At 39.4% G+C, this 14,567-nt stretch overlaps 1 protein-coding gene across 7 annotated transcripts in view; it reads left to right on the forward strand.

The window, feature by feature from the left end:
* Positions 1 to 581: 581 nt before the first annotated feature.
* USP54 (ubiquitin specific peptidase 54) overlaps positions 582 to 14,567 on the forward strand; it is a 72,098-nt gene continuing 58,112 nt past the window's right edge. For all 7 annotated transcript variants that reach the window (XM_065894112.1, XM_065894113.1, XM_065894114.1 and 4 more), the window contains exons 1-2: positions 582 to 728; positions 11,534 to 11,626. In XM_065894112.1, the coding sequence (XP_065750184.1) occupies positions 582 to 728; positions 11,534 to 11,626 (240 nt within the window). The remainder of the gene's footprint in view (positions 729 to 11,533; positions 11,627 to 14,567) is intronic.

A 14,567-nucleotide genomic window follows, 5' to 3' on the forward strand; every position in this document is an offset into this window, starting at 1 on the left:
ACAACAACAACAGAAACTCCATTTATTTCAAACAAGCTTCTTAGCTTTGTGGAATCTATGTCAGTTGCTTAGAACTTGGGTTTTTACTTCAGAGGATGATGGGACGAGGCAATAGAAGGCGAGGAGGGTTGCGTTGGATTCTTGCTTATCTGTCTGCCTCTCCTTCCAGTTGGAAAATTCTTCAATCCACAAGAAGCATTATAAACAAGCCTAAAGAACACATCCTACCCTGATCCTGGATTCTGTTGGAGTTGAGGAGTACAGCCACTTCACCAGGGTTTTATGGAGGCAGTTCAAGAAAAATCGAAGGAAGGATTTCTCTGTTTGAATTAATCCTGTGCCATGTTACATTTTGGGCATTGCTTGGAGCAAGTAGAGGACAGCTCTGTCATGTGGATCTAAGGATACCTGAGTTTCTTGAGCTGCATATATGATGTTTGAAATGTTGTAAATTTAAAATCTTTCAACATAAATTTGTTAAATTCTGGATTCTCTTTATATTAAGGACTTCAGCAGACAGAAACTCCCTCCCCAAAAGATACAAAACTTCCTCTGTGTTTTCAGGCTAAATGTGAACAATAATGTCTTGGAAGAGAAATTATTTTTCAGGGGGCCGTGGTAGTGTCCAAGGGATGTTTGCTCCTCGAAGCTCAACCTCCATAGCCCCCAGCAAAGGCCTCAGCAATGAGCCAGGACAAAACAGCTGCTTCCTCAACAGTGCCTTGCAGGTAAGGGTAATTTCTTTCTTTTTGGTGAACTTTGACTTTCACTTGCTGATGCTGTATTTCTGATTACTCTTTTAAATCTGATACTTGATAGTCTCGGTTTGAGGTCAGCAGCCTAACATCATTTTTTAAGTTAATCTCTGTGATCGTAGGCAAGTCACTTTATCTCTTTGAGTCTCAATTACCTCATTTGTAAAAGAGGAGAGTAATAATGATAGTAGAAATAATAACTGTAACTACTACTACTTAGCTGTCTAAAGGGAGGTACATGGACTAGATGATCTTACTACTTGTTTATTGACTTTTTTCCTGAACAGTCTCTACTGTTTCCTTTTTTTCCATCTGAGACAAAGGTGTCTCATCACCCTAGTTGCTTTCCTCTAGTATAGAAAGCAAAATTCTTTCCACAATTCTCAGGTATGTTATTCTTTTTTTTAATATTTTTTTAACTTTTTATTGATGTATAATATACATACAGGAAAATGCATGTATCATAATTATACAGTTCAGCTTTCAAAACTGATCACAACCATGTAAACAGCACCCAGATTAACAAAGAGCTGATTTCCAGCTTCCAGAAGACTCCCTTGTGCTCTCTTCCAGTCACTAACCACTCCCCAAGGGTGAACACTATTGAAGGGTAACCACCAACCATAGATTAGTTTTGCCTGTTTTTGAACTTAATTTAAATGAATCAGGTATGTTATTCTTGTCTCATAATATTCAGGCTCTTAGCACACGTTCTGATCGGGGTCCAGTCTTTGTCCACTTCTTCATCTCCTTCCTCTGAGCTCTCCTGCGGTGTCTGGTCAGATATGCTTGCACAGAGCTGGTAGAAAATAAATTCCTCTAAGGTGATTATCTACTCTAAATTTTCCCTTTTTGTCTTGCTTGCCACTTTAGCTGTCTCAGAATCCCAATGCTTCCTATCTGTCTGCCTGCCCTGCCCAATCAGGGCCATAGCGTGTTCGGTTCATCCCCCTTGGTCTAACTTTCAAGTGATTGCTTTCCCCTTTTTTCTCCTCTTCACAGTAAAAGTAAATGAAATTTGCCACCCAAGATAATTATGCTTGGGTAAAATATTAGCTTTACACTTCAGATGTATGAGAAAATAAGTTGTTATGAGAGAATAAAAGACAAGACAATTGGGAACATATGTATATGTATAACTGATTCACTTTGTTATAAAGCAGAAACTAACACACCATTGTAAAGCAATTATACCCCCCCCCCAAAAAAAAAGACAACATATTTGATATAAAAAGCACTGGACTTAGGAGACCTGGGTTCTAGTTTTAGCCTTTCTTTAGACTAGCCTTGTGACCTTGTACAGGTAATAGTATTTTTTTAATTTCTTCATTTGTAGTACAAGGATCTTGTCAAGCTTATTTATTTATTTACTTATTTATTTTGTATTATGAATCTTCATGTACACATCAACCAGGCTCAACAATGATTAATATTTACCAGTCTTAGTTCATTCACTGGCCCCCTTTTTTTGCTGAATTACTTTAAGCTACTCCCGAGCATTATGTGATCTTTAAATACTTCAGTGTATTTCTCTAGTACATAAGGACATGAAAAAAACCATAATCTTAAAGACTTTATCACACCTAAAAAGTTTAGCTAAAATTATTAATATTATCTAATACCCAGTCCATGTTTAGTCTTCTCAGTAGTATTAAAAATGTCTTTTAAAAAAAATTGAGGTAAAGTTGATGTACAATATTATATAGGTTACAGGTGTACAACATAGCGATTCACAATTTTTAAAGGTTATACTCCATTTATAGTTATTATAAAATATTGACTGTATTCCCTGTGTTGTATGGTATATTCTTGTAGCTTACTTATTTTATACAGAATAATTTGTACCTCTTAATCTCCTACACCTATCTTGCCCCCCACCTTCCCTCTCCTCACTGGTAGCCACTGGTTTGTTCTCTATATCTGTGAGTCTGTTTCTTTTTTGTTGTATTCACTAGTTTATTTTATTGTTTAGATTCCACATATAAGTGGTATCATACAGTATTTGTCTTTCTCTGTCTGACTTATTTCACTTAGCATAATAACCTCCAAGTCCATCCATGTTGAAATGATAAAATTTCATTGTCAAGATTATTTATGTAATAAAACTTCCATACTCTGTTTTCAAATTTTTATTTGAAAACATTAAAAAATTCTATGCTGTCAAGAGTCAAAAATTCTATGCTGTCAAACTATAGAAAGAGTTTAAGTACCTTCAGTAATTACTACCACAAATTGTATGCAGTTGCAGCGGGGGTGGGGGTGGGTGTTTGGTTAGGTTTTTTCCCCCCAACGTATTAGCTTTTTGAGTCACTTTGCATAAACTAATAATACTTTTGTAATTTAGAGGAAGGTAAAAAAAGGTGTTGATATAGATGTGTGTGTGTTTACCTCCTATCAGGCCATAGTCCTGTTTTTATAATTCTGTTTTTTTCTATATGTTCTATTTTTATTGTCAGTCTAAGCAATAATATTTACAAATTTCTGTTCTGATTTCCAGTGCCATATAGAACATAAAACTTACACACACATACCTATTTTTATATCTATACTTGGAAGACATTGATAGTTTTGGAGTGCCTGTTATAATCATGTTACAAGCTGAAAGTAATTGTTTCAATGAGCTAATATTCTGACTTTTGGTATGAAAGCTGTGTTCACCACAGATGTATTGAACCTATTACATTTATTATAAAAAGGCGTTGCTTATTTGGGAGTGTAACGTGTTTCAAAGAACTTTTGGAAATTTATATCTATAGACACCAAAGTATGAAGAAGCCTTGGAGGTGTGCTATAATCTGGTGCTCCAAAAGTAGTGCCTTTTCATATATCGTGCTATTTAAATGTTTTCCAGATAAGAGGAGCTTCCTAAGGCATTTATGCTATATATTACACCATTTCTTTTTCAACTGAACTCATAGTTTACTGAGATTTCGTGAGTTTTTTTATGAAGTGTCTTTTTGTATTCCAGGATCCCATCCAGGATACTACATTTACATTTACTTGTCCTGTCTCCTTAGGCTCCTCTTGGCTGTGACAGTTTCACACAATTTCCTTGTTTTTGATGATTTTGACAATTTTGAAGGGTACTAGTCAAGTATTTTGTAGGATGTCCCACTATTGCAGTTTGTCTGATATGCTTCTCATGATTAGATTGGCGTTATGGGTTCTTGAGAGGAATACCATAGAAGTAAAGTGTTGTTCGCATCACATTGTATCAAGGTTACAAACTATGAACAGATTTTCTTTTAACATCTTTATTGGAGTATAATTGCTTTACAATGTGTGTTAGTTTCTGCTGTATAACAAAGTGAATCAGTTATATGCATACGTATATCCCCATATCCCCTCCCTCTTGCATCTGCCTCCCACCCTCCTTATCCCGCCCCTCTAGGTGGTCGCAAAGCACCAAGCTAATCTCCCAGCTGCTTCCCACTAGCTATCTATTTTACATTTGGTAGGCTATATATGTCAATGTTACTCTCTCACTTCATCCCGGCTTACCCTTCCCCGTCCATGTGTCCTCAAGTCCATTCTCTATGTCTGTGTCTTTATTCCTATCCTGCCCCTAGGTTCGTCGGAACCAATTTTTTTTTTACAGATTCCATATATATGTGTTAGCATACAGTATTTGTTTTTCTCTTTCTGACTTATTTCACTCTGTATGACAGACTCTAGGTCCATCCACCTCTCTACAAATAACTCAATTTCGATTCTTTTCATGGCTGAGTAATATTCCATGTATATATGTGACACATCTTCTTTATCCATTCATCTATCGATGGACACTTAGGTTACTTCCATATCCTGGGTATTGTAAATAGTGGTGCACTGAACATTGTGGTACATGACTCTTTTTAAATTATGGTTTTCAGGGTATATGCCCAGTAGTGGGATTGCTGAGTCATGTGGTAGTTCTATTTTTAGTTTTTTAAGGAACCTTCATAGCGTTCTCCATAGTGGCTATATCAATTTACGTTCCCACCAACAGTGCAAGAGGGTTCCCTTTTCTCCTCACCCCCTCCAACGTTTATTGTTTGCAGATTTTTTTGATGATGGCCATTCTGACCGGTGTGAGGTGATACCTCATTGTAGTTTTGATTTGCATTTCTCTAATGATTAGTGATGTTGAGCATCTTTTCATGTGTTTGTTGGCAATCTGTATATCTTATTTGGAGAAATGTCTATTTAGGTCTTCTGCCCATTTTTGGATTGGGTTGTTTGTTTTTTTAATATTGAGCTGTGTGAGCTGCTTGTATATTTTGGCGATTAATCCTTTGTCAGTTGCTTCGTTTGCAAATATTTTCTCCCATTCTGAGGGTTGTCTTTTCTTCTTTTTTATGGTTTCCTTTGCTATGCAAAAGCTTTGAAGTTTCATTAGGTCCCATTTGTTTATTTTTGTTTCTATTTCCGTTTCTCTAGGAGGTGAGTCAAAAAGGATCTTGCTGTGATTTATGTCATAGAGTGTTCTGCCTATGTTTTCCTCTAAGAGTTTGATAGTGTCTGGCCTTACATTTAGGTCTTTAATCCATTTTGAGTTTATTTTTGTGTTTGGTGTAAGGGAGTGTTCTAATTTCATTCTTTTACATGTAGCTGTCCAGTTTTCCCAGCACCACTTATTGAAGAGGCTGTCTTTTCTCCATTGTATATTCTTGCCTCCTTTATCAAAGATAAGGTGACCATATGTGCATGGGTTTATCTCTGGGCTTTCTATCCTGTTCCATTGATCTATATTTCTGTTTCTGTGCCAGTACCATACTGTCTTGATTACTGTAGCTTTGTAGTATAGTCTGAAGTCAGGAAGCCTGATTCCTCCAGATCCGTTTTTCTTTCTCAAGATTGCTTTGTCTATTCAGGGTCTTTTGTGTTTCCATACAAATTGTGCAATTTTTTGTTCTAGTTCTGTGGAAAATACCATTGGTAGTTTGATAGGGATTGCATTGAATCTGTAGATTGCTTTGGGTAGTATAGTCATTTTAACTATGTTGATTCTTCCAATCCAAGAACATGGTATATCTCTCCATCTGTTTGTATCGTCTTTAATTTCTTTCATCAGTGTCTTATAGTTTTCTGCATACAGGTCTTTTGCCTCCTTAGGTAGATTTATTCCTAGGTATTTTATTCTTTTTGTTGCAATGGTAAATGGGAGTGTTTCCTTAATTTCTCTTTCAGATTTTTCATCATTAGTGTATAGGAATGCATTAATTTTGTATCCTGCATTAATTTTGTATCCTGCTACTCTACCATTAATTTTGTATCCTGCTACTCTACCAAATTCATTGATTAGCTCTAATAGTTTTCTGGTAGCATCTTTAGGATTCTTTATGTATAGTATCATGTCATCTGCAAACAGTGACAGCTTACTTCTTCTTTTCCCATTTGGATTCCTTTTATTTCTTTTTCTTCTCTAATTGCTGTGGCTAAAACTTCCAAAACTATGTTGAATAATACTGGTGAGAGTGGGCAACCTTGTCTTGTTCCTGATCTTAGAAGAAATGATTTTAGTTTTTCACCATTGAGAACGATGTTTATTGTGGGTTTGTCACATATGGCCTTTATTATGTTGAGTTAGGTTCCCTCTATGCCTACTTTCTGGAGAGTTTTTATCATAAATGGGTGTTGAATTTTGTCAAAAGCTTTTTCTGCATCTACAGAGATGATCATATGGTTTTTCTCCTTCAATTTGTTAATATGGTGTATCACATTGATTGATTTGCAGATATTGAAGAATCCTTGCATTCCTGGGATAAACCCCACTTGATCATGGTGTATGATCCTTTTAATGTGCTGTTGGATTCTGTTTGTTAGTATTTTGTTGAGGCTTTTTGCATCTATGTTCATCAGAGATACTGGCCTGTAGTTTTCTGTTTTAGTGACATCTTTGTCTGGTTTTGGTATCAGGGTGACAGTGGCCTCGTAGAATGAGTTTGGGAATGTTCCTCCCTCTGCTATATTTTGGAAGAGTTTGAGAAGGATAGGTGTTAGCTCTTCTCTAAATGTTTGGTAGAATTTGCCTGTGAAGCCATCTGGACGTGGGTTTTTGTTTGTTGGACGATTTTTAATTACCGTTTCAATTTCAGTGCTTGTGATAGGTCTGTTTATATTTTCTATTTCTTCCTGGGTCAGTCTCAGAAGGTTATGCTTTTCTAAGAATTTGTCCATTTCTTCTGGGTTGTCCATTTTATTGTCATATAGTTGTTTGTAGTAATCTCTCACGATCCTTTGTATTTCTGCAGTGTCAGTTGTTGCTTCTCCTTTTTCATTTCTAATTCTTTTGGTTTGAGTCTTCTCCCTTTTTTTCTTGATGAGTCTGGCTAATGGTTTATTAATTTTGTTTATCTTCTCAAAGAACCAGCTTTTAGTTTTATTGATCTTTACTATTGCTTCCTTCATTTCTTTTTCATTTATTTCTGATCTGATCTTTATGATTTCTTTCCTTCTGCTAACTTTGGGGTTTATTTGTTCTTCTTTCTCTAATTGCTTTAGGTATAAGCTTAGGTTGTTTATTTGAGATTTTTCTTTTTTCTTGAGGTAGGATTGTATTGCTATAAACTTCCCCTTTAGAACTGCTTTTGCTGCATCCCATAGCTTTTGGGTTGTCGTGTTTTCATTATCATTTGTTTCTAGGTAGTTTTTGATTTCCTCTTTGATTTCTTCAATGATCTCTTGGTTATTTAGTAGCATATTGTTTAGCCTCCATGTGTTTGTATTTTTTAGTTTTTTTCCTGTAATTGATATCTAGTCTCGTAGCATTGTGGTTGAAAAAGATACTTGATACAATTTCAATTTTCTTAAATTTATCTAGGCTTGATTTGTGACCCAAGATATGGTCTATCCTGGAGAATGTTCCATGAGCACTTGAGAAGAAAGTGTATTCTGTTGTTTTTGGATGGAATGTCCTATAAATATCAACTAAGTTCATCTTGTTTAATGTGTCATTTAAAGCTTGTGTTTCCTTATTTATTTTCATTTTGGATCATCTGTCCATTGGTGAAAGTGGGGTGTTAAGGTCCCCTAGTATTATTGTGTTACTGTCAATTTCCCCTTTTATGGCTGTTAGCATTTGCCTTTTGTATTGAGGTGCTGCTATGTTGGGTGCATAAATATTTACAATTGTTATATCTTCTTCTTGGATTGATCCCTTGATCATTATGTAGTGTCCTTCTTTGTCTCTTGTAAGTCTTTATTTTGAAGTCTATTTTGTCTCATGAGAATTGCTGCTCCAGCTTTCTTTTGATTTCCATTTGCATGGATTATCTTTTTCCATCCCCTCACTTTCAGTCTGTATGTGTCCCTAGGTCTGAAGTGGGTCTCTTGTAGACAGCATATATACGGGTCTTGTTTTTGTATCCATTCAGCCCTTCTATGTCTTTTGGTTTCGGCATTTAATCCATTTACATTTAAGGTAATTATCAATATGTATGTTCCTATTACCATTTTCTTAACTGTTTTGTGTTTGTTTTTGTAGGCCTTTTCCTTCTCTCATGTTTCCTGCCTAGAGAAGTTCCTTTAGCATTTGTTGTAAAGCTGGTTTGGTGATGCTGAATTCTCTTACTTTTGCTTATCTGTAAAGGTTTTAATTTCTCCATCAAATCTGAATGAGATCCTTGCTGGGTAGAATAATATTGGTTGTAGGTTTTTCCCTTTCATCAGTTTAAATGTGTCCTGCCACTCCCTTCTGGCTTGCAGAGTTTCTGCCAAAAGATCAGATGTTAAACTTATGGGGATTCTCTTGTATGTTATTTGTTGTTTTTCCCTTGCTGCTTTTAATATTTTTTCTTTGTATATAATTTTTGACAGTTTGATTAATATGTGTCTCTGCGTGTTTCTCTTTGGGTTTATTCTATATGGTACTCTTTGTGCTTCCTGGACTTGATTGACTATTTCCTTTCCCGTGTTAGGGAAGCTTTCAACTATAATCTTTTCAAATATTTTCTCAGACCCTTTCTTTTTCTCTTCTTCTTCTGGGACCCCTATAATTCAAATGTTGGTGCATTTAATGTTGTCCCGGAGATGTCTGAGACTGTCCTCAATTCTTTTCATTCTTGTTTCTTTATTCTGCTCCCTGGCAGTTATTTTCACCATTTTATCTTCCAGGTCACTTATCCGTACTTCTGCCTCAATTATTCTGCTATTGATTCCTTCTAGAGTAATTCAATTTCAGTAATTGTGTTTTTCATCACTGTTTGTTTGCTCTTTAGTTCTTCTAGATCCTTGTTAAATGTTTCTTGTATTTTCTTCATTCTGTTTCCAAGATTTTGGATTATCTTTACTATCATTACTCTGAATCCTTTTTCAGGTAGGTTGCCTATTTCGTCTTCATTTATTTGGTCTTGTAAGTTTTTACCTTGCTCCATTGTTTGTAACATATATTTTTGTCCTTTGATTTTTTTTTGATGGTGGTGCTGTGTTCCTGTCTTACTGGTTGTTTGGCCTGAGACATCCAGCACTGGAGTTTGCAGGCAGTTGGATTAGAGCTGGGTCTTGGTGCTGTGATTAGGACCTCCAGGAGGCCTCACTCTGATTAATATTCACTGGGGTCTGAGGTTCTCTGTTAGTCCAGCAGTTCGGACTCAGAGCTCCCATCATAGGAAGTCGGGCCTGACCTGTCACTGGCCTGGGAACCAAGATCCCGCAAGCTTCGTGGTGTGGTAAAAAAAAGAAAAAGCAAAGGAAGGAAAGAAAGAAAGGAGCAGTAGAATATCAAAGTGTAAAAAACAAAATTAAATTAGAAAGATAAAAAATACTAGGAAAAATAAAACTATAATTTAAACAACTGCAACAAGGTAAAATAAAACCACAACAGAAAAAAGAAAAAAAAGGGGTGGGGTGAACAAGCCAAAAGGAGAGAATAATAACGAAGTATAAAGAATAAAATAAAATTAGAAAAAGTAAAAGATTTATTAGGAAAAATAAAAATATAAAAGAATCAACAAGGTGAAACAGAACCCCAATCTAAAAGAGGAAAAAAGAAAGAGAGAAAAAAAAGAAAAGCCTTGGCTATGGGGGCGGAGTTTAGGTGGTGGTGGAACTTAGGCAGGGGTGGAGTTTAGGGTGGGGCAGGATATAGGTGAGTGGGGGAGTGACATTTGGGTGTGGGGCAGGGCCTAGGCTCCAGAACCCACGCAGCAGCCGTAAAAGGCCTTGGGGGTGGGGCCTTGATGGGGCAGTGTTTAAACATGGGGCGGGGCCTCTGCTTAGGACCTGCACGGGAAGGAGAGAGGCTGCACGTGGAAAGGAGGGTCTCTGAAGTGTGGAGTTCTAGAGTTTGGAGGTAGGGCCCTTAGTGAGGGTGTATGGGTGGAGTTTAGGCCTAGTGTGTTGGACGGTGTCTCTGAGTGTAGAGGTGGGGCCTTTGGTGGGGGTGTGGGGGCGGGGCTTGGGTTCTGCACGGCAGGAGGGAGGCTCTGAGGGCAGAGGATTAGGCCCGGGAGCCCAATAGACCCCCTGGTGCATAAGTGGACAGAGAAGGTGCTGGCCTTGTTCCCTTCCGTTCCTTTGTGCCCCTCCCCCATTGTCTCCCCCAGGGTCCCCTCTGCTGCTGATGGACCCCTAACCATGGGTGGCCCCTGCTGGGTGTACCAACTCCTCCCCTCCCTCAGCCACCACTGAGGGTTGCCAGTCCCAGAGGTCCAGCCTTTACTTTTGCTCCCCCTTCCCTCCCTCCCACTCCCGTAGGCCCGTGCGGCTGTAGGGGGCCTCAGTGGACAGAGGATCAGGCCTGGCATCTCAGCAGGCTCCCGGGGGCCCAAGTGGGTAGGAGAAACCTGGCCACGATCCCTGTTGATCCTCTGCCCTCCCGGTGCTCACCCAGTTTCCCCCTTCAGGCATGGGATCCCTTCCCCCAGCCGCCCCTCAGGGATGCCAGTCCCCTCCCTTCTCCACTTCTCTTCCCCCTTCACTCCCCCCAATGCCCCACGTCCTATCTGGTTGCTGGGGGTTCCTCCCGTCCCCTTAGGTGTCCGTGGTCCCCCACCAGTGCCTGGTAGGTACCCTAGTTGTGCAGAGACGCGAATTTCGCGTCCTCTTAATATGCCATCTTGACTCTGCCTGCTATGAACCGATTTATTACTGTTGATATCACCATTATTTTTTTTATTCTGTTGACTTAAGGAGGTCACACCTCTCAGAAAGGTCCAAAAATTGAGAAATCTAACAAAGACAAAATTCCACACTACCATTCAGGCTTCTAAATAAGTTTTTTTTTCTTTTTTTTTTTGCGGTACGCGGGCCTCTCAGTGCTGTGGCCTCTCCCGCTGCGGAGCACAGGCTCCGGACGCACAGGCTCCGGACCGCAGGCTCAGCGGCCACGGCTCATGGGCCCAGACGCTCTGTGGCATGTGGGATCTTCCTGGACCGGGGCACGAACCCGTGTCCCCTGCATCGGCAGGTGGACTTGCAACCACTGCGCCACCAGGGAAGGCCCTAAATAAGTTTTAAAATATTCATGGTTTTCCTGTGTGGACCATTGAAATAAATCCTTATTCCGCAGTTTTTAACCCATAACTTCCCTCTTTAGGATCACATTTGATGTATCTAGTATCATATTTTCTCTGTGTGACCTACTTTATGTTCGAATTAGTGTCTTTTCCAGAATATGGTCACCTATCCCTCTGGTTGGATACCTCACCGTTTTTGACATTTTTTTTTAATACACTAGAATGAACTTTTCTCTTGGGAGTAACAATGTCTATTGTCTACCTATGTTTGCTTGAATTCTTGAATTTGAAATTAAATGGGGGTTTTTTGTAGAGTAATGAAGTATTTTCCCTTTTCATCAGGTTTTATGGCACTTGGACATCTTCAGACGTAGCTTTAGGCAGCTTACAACTCACAAATGCATGGGAGATTCCTGCATCTTTTGTGCTCTCAAGGTAAATACTTCAAATTTGTTTCTTCTCACTGTCATTAGGTTAATGATCAATATTAAGGTGGTTTAGTTATTCAGGTTGATGCTAAACAATTTGTTACTGCATTATTTGCATGTGGTTTAGTACAGAGGATAAGTATGATTAGTTTTGCTTGTTTCAAAGAACTACTACTTGGTTTAGGTATTCTGTTTCTCTGAACCTTTTGCCCACACAACTCTATTTAATGTGATCGGATACTATTCAAACTTGCTTAGACTTTGAGTATTTATCCGAAAAGCTAACACTAAATTTTCGTTTTGAAAGAATAAACAACCAACTGTTTTTCATGGAATTAACTATTGTCTATTAAAGCTAAATTTAGCAACAAACTCTTTCTATTAAGAAAAGCCAGGGGGGCTTCCCTGGTGGCGCAGTGGTTGAGAGTCCACCTGCCGATGCAGGGGACACGGGTTCGTGCCCCGGTCCAGGAAGATCCCACATGCCGCGGAGCGGCTGGGCCCGTGAGCCATGGCCGCTGAGCCTGCGCGTCCGGAGCCTGTGCTCCGCAACGGGAGAGGCCACAGCAGTGAGAGGCCCGCGTACCGCAAAAAAAAAAAAAAACCAAAACAAAACAAAACAAAAGAAAAGCCAGGGGACTTCCCTGGAGGCACAGTGGTTGAGAATCTGCCTGCCAGTGCAGGAGACATGAGTTCGAACCCCGGTCTGGGAAGATCCTACATGCCACGGAGTGACTAAATCCGTGTGCCACAACTACTGAGACTGCGCTCTAGAGCCCCCGAGTCACAACTACTGAGCCCGTGTGCCACAACTACTGAAGCCTGTGCTCCTAGATCCCGTGCTCCACAACAAGAGAAGCCACCGCAATGAGAAGCCTACACACCACAATGAACAGTAGCCTCCACTCACTGTAACTAGAGAAAGCCTGTGTGCAGCAACGAAGACCCAACACAGCCAAAAATAAAAAGAAAAAAATTTATTAAGAAAAGAAAATCCAGGGCTTCCCTGGTGGCGCAGTGGTTGACAATCCGCCTGTCGATGCAGGGGACACGGGTTCGTGCCCTGGTCCGGGAGGATCCCACATGCTGCGGAGCGGCTGTGCCCGTGAGCCATGGCCACTGAGCCTACGCGTCCGGAGCCTGTGCTCCGCAACGGGAGAGGCCACAGCAGTGAGAGGCCCGCATACCACCAAAAACAAACAACAACAACAAAAAGAAAATCCAGTACTAAAATTTTCCCATTCCCTAATATTTCCTATTATCACATGTAATAATCAATAGGTTCTTTATATCAGTTGTGTACCCCATTATCTGACTCCAAGTTTTTCATTTCTGAATAAAATGAAACTGAGGATTCATTTAGAGACAAATAAAATGCCCTAATGCGAGAGAGTTCTCTTTAGGTAAGTTGCTAAAGAGAAAGAACTAGGATGTGGAAGGGCCCATTCTCTATTACTTTTCAAACACTTATCCTTGCTGTTTTCTTGGTCCTGATATACAATGGGTTATTTATGGTTGGATGAGTATGCCTAAGTTCTGAGTAAGCTTCTAGAGTCATTTTTCAGTCTGATAAAGTCTGAATTCTTGGTTTGTCACAGGAATGCTTGGTTGTGATCATTATTAATTTAGTTGCTTTTATACCTGAGAGCAGGAATTGTGACCAAAAAATCCAGGAGAATTTCGCAGTTAAATTTGCAACAACTGACTCAAAACAGTTTTTTGACCAACATCAGTTTGAAGTTTCAGTCCATGGTAGGCAGATATTTCTGGAAAGAGATAACTGAGTCTTCTGAATTTTTTGCCACTAGGGTCACAAATATCTTTTTTTTTTCTACCCTTTGTTTGGAACCATTATAACTTTTAGCAAAATATAGAATATAAATTATTGGTTAATAATTAAAAAAGAGTCATGTACCACAATGTTCATTGCAGCTCTATTTACAGTAGCCAGGACATGGAAGCAACCTAAGTGTCCATCAACAGATGAATGGATAAAGAAGATGTGGCACATATATACAATGGAATATTACTCAGCCATAAAAAGAAACGAAATTGGGCTTCCTTGGTGGCACAGTGGTTGAGAGTCCGCCTGCCGATGCAGGGGACACAGGTTCATGCCCTGGTCCGGGAAGATCCCACATGCCGCGGAGGGGCTGGGCCCGTGAGCCATGGCCACTGAGCCTGCGTGTTGGAGCCTGTGCTCCGTAATGGGAGAGGCCACAACAGTGAGAGGCCCGTGTACCGCAAAAAAAAAAAAAAAAAAAAAAAAGAAACTAAATTGAGTTATTTGTAGTGAGGTGTTTGGACCTAGAGTCTGTCACACAGAGTGAAGTAAGTCAGAAAGAGGAAAACAAATACTGTATGCTCACACATATATGTGTAATCTAAAAAAAAAACAAAAAAAACATGGTTCTGAAGAACCTAAGGGCAGGGCGGGAATAAGATGCAGATGTAGAGAATGGACTTGAGGACATGGGGGGGAGGGTAAACTGGGATGAAGTGAGAGAGTAGCATGGACATGTATACACTACCAAATGTAAAATAGATAGCTAGTAGATAGCTAGTGGGAAGCAGCTGTATAGCACAGGGAGATCAGCTCGGTGCTTTGTGGCCACCTAGAGGGGTGGGATAGGGAGGATGGGAGGGAGACGCAAGATGGAGGGTATATGGGGATATATGTCTATATATAGCTGATTCACTGTGTTATACAGCAGGAACTAACACAACATTGTAAAGCAGTTATACTCCAATAAAGATGTTTTAAAAAATTATTGGTTAATTGGGGAGTTTAAATATGAAATTTTAATAAAACCAGATTTTTCACAAGTTGTCACATTTCTGACTATGCCCATTCAGACAGAAGTCCATCCAAAAGAGCATTCGGCTTGATTTTTCTGAAAGGTACATTGGCATTAAGTATCTAACTTCAGATAAACAAGAAACATAGT

The sequence above is a fragment of the Phocoena phocoena genome, chromosome 16 (assembly GCF_963924675.1).
Source record: "Phocoena phocoena chromosome 16, mPhoPho1.1, whole genome shotgun sequence".
NCBI classification, from domain to species: Eukaryota; Metazoa; Chordata; class Mammalia; order Artiodactyla; family Phocoenidae; genus Phocoena; species Phocoena phocoena.